The sequence below is a fragment of the Drosophila novamexicana genome, unplaced genomic scaffold (assembly GCF_003285875.2).
Source record: "Drosophila novamexicana strain 15010-1031.04,08,12 unplaced genomic scaffold, DnovRS2.1 tig00000800-arrow-arrow-pilon, whole genome shotgun sequence".
NCBI classification, from domain to species: domain Eukaryota; kingdom Metazoa; phylum Arthropoda; class Insecta; order Diptera; family Drosophilidae; genus Drosophila; species Drosophila novamexicana.
This window is the reverse complement of record NW_020824825.1, coordinates 3,897-9,814: the sequence shown is the minus strand read 5'-3', so window position 1 is coordinate 9,814 and position 5,918 is coordinate 3,897. Positions and strand designations below refer to the sequence as shown.

Sequence of the window (5,918 nt, the reverse complement as noted above, 5' to 3'; positions counted from 1 at the left end):
GGAAACTTCAAAGCATGAGTACAAAAATCTGAACAAGTACTCAATTACAGAATGAGTACTATGCTGATACAATGTTGCCAGATTATAAAGAAGCTTAACAGCTTATTGTCACTATTTTAACACATGTAGTAAAGGCAACCCCTTTAGCGATCTTGGAATCCGCAGCATTTCACTAAAGGATCCAATTTTTAGCAGGGTCGACTGCAGGGATTTTAGACCTAACATTTGAATTGCTATTGCAATGGGAATCCTGTCCAGCGTCTTTAAGTCTCTGTTTCACGTCATTAAAAAAAATTTTTGAAAAAGATCTAAGAAAAAATATGATAATTTCCTCACAGATAGCAGCACTCGACCAACACAGGGTCTCTAGTCACGCTGGTATCTTCGACAAAGATGTATAAGACCCACTAATTTTCCTTTGTAATTGTTATCCCTGTTATGGGATTTAGATTTTCCGTGGTCTTCCACCAACGCCATGGTGACATCCTATTTCCTTAAGGAATTAGCAAGAATCTGATAATCCATCCAAAGATTCTGCATGTCAACTTTTTTACAAGTCGCCACATATTCAAACTGCACATCTCTCCTAACGCAGAATCTAGGCTCTACTTAAAGGAAGACGCAGGTCGGAGTCCGCCGTCCCAATGCTATCAGCCACTCTTCTTTGTGAGAGTCCCTTAAAACTATACCTACAAATACATTAATATTATAACATAAAACACTGAATTACTGATAATATATAAAAACATTTTTATTATTTGTATTTTACATTATTGTCCTTGTCAGCTGTACTTTTTAAGCTTGGGCTGCAATATCCAAAGCGCGTCGCAGATCATCTATCAAATCGTCAGAGTCTTCAAGGCCGACTGACAAACGAATAAGAGCATCAGTAATACCCAACAACTTTCGGTCTTCAATAGGAACAGAGGCATGAGTCATTATTGACCTTAAATAAAATGAATTTAAAAAATACAGAAATCTGTTTATTAAAGAAAGAAGAAGGACTCAATATCCTTGTAGCGTTTAACCAACATAAACATATGAAAATAAACTGTAGTTTGCTTTAAATATCCTTGTAGCGGTTTACCAACATAAGCATATGAAAATAAACTGTACTTTGCGTAAAATAGCTAGACTTTTAAATAATTATTACAGCATACTAATAATAATATACTTTTTATAAGATTGGTACGCAACATTTAAACTACTATGATATTTAAATTTTTTGAGTAAATTAAAAGTACTCACTTATTTAAAAGTAAAATTGATATTAATTTATCTTAGTTTTTTTCTTCTAACAGTAATTTTTATTGTAAGAAGCGGGATTTGAATCTTGTAGATGGGAATGTTATATGCACTTTTATTTGTTCTTTACATAGTTATATCCCCTTTATCATAACGGAGAGGCAAAAAGAAATTTTCATACTAGTTCTCAAAGAAATATATTGGCATTGTGCATAATTAATTTTGTTGACCGCGAACGTAATTTCAGCCTTATTAATGCTAGAGACTATATATACTTGTGTAAATTGTTGAGCAATGTAATCGGTTCAAAGTGAACACTTGCTTTTTGTGGGCATATCCTTTGATTTTTATTGAAACCCTTGCGATTAATTACCAATTTATATATACCAACTTAATTGGTGAAATTGCTTTTGAAGTTTCTGCTGATAGGGCTGAATATTGCTACCGTGTGTAATCGATAAATAAATTACAATATTTTGGATTAAATGCAATCTCGCGCTCTCATTGATTTTATCAACCTGTGTTCAGCTAATTAATGGTAATGTTGCGATTTCTCACTTATTGCTAATTTGATTTAATTGCAAAAAGCAAATTACTGCCAATCAATCCAACAAATCATGTTGACTATTGCAAGCGTCTGGCGTGGGGAAAGCTAAGCAATTGACGAAGAAAAATGATACATAAAATATAAATATCTGAGGCACTATTTGTAACGTTAACTGCATTAAACCATCCTATTGTTTTCTAATGTTTTGCCCTACGAAATGGCTTTCATTGTAGCTTCGACTCGTGTAGGACGGTTGATGGCGGATGTTAGTGCGAACTTAATGATTAGAGCACAGCCTTGGTCACTAAATTCAATAGCCCAAAACTCTTGGGTGTACTTCAAGACATACAAAGGCTACTCCTAATGATTTGCAGTTTCCAAATGCTTTTTAGCCACCAAACTACAAATTTACAGCCTATATACGCATTACAGTGCTGTTTATAGAATTCAATAAGCAACCATTGCATGAATGTGTGTGTACATATATACTGAAATTCTGGCCGTTTGCGCTAGCTGCCGCAAATATAATATAAATATATGTATGCTGATGATCTGAAACTTATTGCCGTGATTATTGATCTCCTACAGCAGATGTTGCCAAAACACGTTTTCTCTAGTAACTTCTGTGTATCTCATCCGATCTTGATGAAATGAATGATGAAATTGCATTTAAATGGCCGTTCAAATTGGTAAGTAGTATAAATTGGTTTGTTTACTTGATTTATAGCTATATGGTAGTAGCGGGGAGGTGGTGATAACTATAAAATGAAAGATACTTTATATATATATATATATATATATATATATATATATATATATATATAATATATATATATATATATATATATATATATATATATACTATTCTAGAAGCTACATTTTTTATTAAACAAATTCTCTAAAAAAAAGGACTTTGATATATATTTTTATCGATTACTTTAAAACGGCGTAAGTCATCGAATATAGGAAGCAAACTCGTTCTGCGCGGACACTAGGAGGACCCACAAATTGCAAGTCTTTAGCTCTTATAGGTTCTGAGATTCTTGCGTTCATACATACGGACAGACAGTCGGACTAATCTAGAACACATATACTTCATGAGGTCGGAGCTGCTTCCCGCGCAGATCGAGTTTGTTTCCGATAATCGATAACTTACTCCGCTTCCAAGCAATCGATACAAATAGATATCGATATCCTGTTTTTTGGCAATTTTGATAAAAAATAAAAGCTAGAGTCACCAAACTTGCCATATAGCTTCTAAAACAGAATATATATGAATTTGATGTTGGAAGAAGAGGGTTCAGAGTATCCCCTAGTCGGGAGCTCCCGACTAGAGCCTCTTACTTGTTGAAATTATTACTTACGGTAACTCAGCTAAACTCTCATATCCGCCAAGACTTTCTGCTAATGTAAATAATTTAAGAGCCTTTAAGAATGCTGTAGCATGCTTTAAAGAGCCTTTTATGTAAAATGAAAACACCCCGCTATAGCCATATGTCTGTTTTAGAGCTATAGAGTGATGTGGATGCGATTCCAGCGCTGGATGTAGTACTTTTTCAACGAAAGCATGTGATTCAAGAAATTTCGCTATTGAAATTCCATTTTTTGGTGTTGTCTCATACGTAATGAAAGTGTTTTCAGACTACGGTTAACCTGATAGCAATCAAATGGAGATGGAACTATACCAACCGCTGCAAAAGGTAAGAAAATAAATTAATATATAAGTCTTTTGCATACACACTTTCATCAACAAACCATTTTGTAAAAATTTTAATCTTGTATAAAGATTTTCACAGTTCATTGTTATGCCACCCATAACAACATCAGTATGTCCATTCATGTATTTTGTTAATGAGTAGCAAACTAAATCAGCTCCTAACTCAAGCGGCCTTTGAAAATAGGAGGTCAGGAATGTGTTGTCGACCGCAACAATTATGTTTCCTTTTTCATGGCATATTTTTGCAATGGCTTCGATGTCCGCAACTTTGATTAGTGGGTTTGTCGGCGATTCTATCCAAACTAGCTGAAAAGATAGTTATAATTAAGTATTTACTAGTGTTTATTATTAAATAAATCATTCATTAATGTATTAAGCAAACACGGTGTTTTTTTATTGCGGAATTGCTATAATAACTAATTTTATTTATTTATGTACTTGTTTTATTTTGCTTTTTAACCGTGAACCCATTGAGAATGTGTAAAAACACAGGTAGAATGAAACATCTTGGACCCCATAATGTATACATATATATATTCGCATGTATGTCACAGCTAGAGACTTGTGCCCGCACGTACGATTTAGAAAATCGATAAATGTCCCCGTTTCCGAGCCATTGAGAAAAATTGAAATCTAAAGGCAAATCTCTAAATATCAGATCAGGCATCTTTCATTTTAAATATCCCTGCCTCTGCCACTTTACTATAAATAAATTAAATAAATCAATTGACATTACCCACCAATGTAAGCGACAATTTTATTGCTTTTGTCTATTTGCGAATATACGGATATTCTATAGCACAATACTATCTACTGCTGAACATGTCATTAATATCAGACGTTATTAAAAAAAAAGGATGGTTATTTTGAGATGTATTTGCGGCAGCTACGCAATTCGATTGTGTTCTACGCTGTGTGTATATGCTGCTAGTTTTATCCGTTTTTAGTTGTCGAGTAGAGATGTTGGTAAGTATTTGCAGCCAGATACGGCTTCGAGCCAATTGGGAAAACTCAATTTTAATATTTTTATTTATTACTGCTAAAGCAGAGCTCATAGCGCGAGCTGTATTTGATGTTGGTAGAACGAGCTTCAGAGTATTCCCTATTCAGGAACTTCCGACTAGAGCTTCTTACTGGTTTTCTTTGGTAAAATTAAATAATTAAGCTAATTATATCCTGGACCCTATAAAAATGGGTAAAAAGGGTATATTGTATTTGTGTAAAATTCACATGTATGTAACAGGCAGAAGAAGCAGTTCCGGCCCCATAAAGTATATATATTCTTGATCAATAGCCCAGTCGATCTGCCCATGTCCGTCTGTTTGTCCGTCCGTCCGTCCGTATGTATGAACGCAACAATCTCACCTATAAGAGCTAGAGACCTGCAATTTTAGCTGTAGGTCCTCATTGTGTCTGCGCAGATCGAGTTTGTTTCCGATAATCGATAACTTACTCCCTTTCCAAGAAATCGATAAAACTCGATATCGACATCCTATTTTTTGTGCAAATTGGGTAATATTAAGAGCTAGAGTCACCAAACTTGATATGTTGCTTCGAGAATATTATATATATATATCAAGTATTTCATTTTATGCCTATCGCCACCTCCCCGCTACCACCGCAGGGCTATAAATCAAGTCAATATCCCAACTTATATTTGCCACCAAGTTAACCCACAATTTTAATTCAATTGACTTTTTGTTTTTTTTTTTTTTTTTTTTTTTTTTTTTATGGTTTAAGTTACTTTTATTTTTGCTAATTTTCTGTTACTTTTCACTTTTAGCAACTTTTATCAGCGTGAGTTTTGGGTAATGAAAGCTTAAGTTAAATATTTACAATGTGTATATATATGTACATGTTAATTTTGCTTCATTATAGTCGGCGTTTGGCCAGGTCTATAGGATAACACTTTTAAGCCTCCTTCTTCGTCTCCTTAGCAGGTTTCTTGCCAAGACGTTAGGGTGGTTGCGGAGCTTACATAAGTGACTTGCTGTTTGTTGATTAATAAGGTCTCCTATCATAGTAACCTTAAGGTCCTTTGCAATGTCTCGTGTTCGAATATACCATTCGGCTCCAGTTATTTTGCGCAGGGTTTTGGCCTGAATGATGCGAATTTTGTTCAGGTGTGTTTTTGCAAGAATATATATACAGTTCAGGTTCAGGGTATAAAAACAAGTAAGAGCTTCTAGTCGGGAGCTCCCGACTAGGGGATACCCTGAACCCTCTTTTTCCAACATCAAATGCATATATATATTCTATTTTAGAAGCTATATTTCAAGTTTGGTGACTCTAGCTCATATTATTTACCAAAATTGCCCAAAAAACAGGATATCGAAATCGATTTTTATCGATTGCTTGGGAACGGAGTAAGTTATCGATTATCGGAAACAAACTCGATATGCGCGGGCA

At 34.5% G+C, this 5,918-nt stretch overlaps 1 protein-coding gene across 1 annotated transcript; it reads right to left on the bottom strand.

Annotated features, from left to right (window-relative positions):
- Positions 1-726: 726 nt before the first annotated feature.
- On the bottom strand, positions 727-3,815 carry LOC115763963 (cystathionine gamma-lyase-like; the record flags this gene model as incomplete). The annotated part of the gene is given in 4 exon segments (XM_030706761.1): positions 727-946; positions 3,157-3,397; positions 3,400-3,483; positions 3,548-3,815. Coding segments are annotated over 4 exon segments (744 nt in total), but the record flags the coding sequence as incomplete, so codon positions are not given.
- Between the last annotated feature and the right edge of the window lie 2,103 nt (positions 3,816-5,918).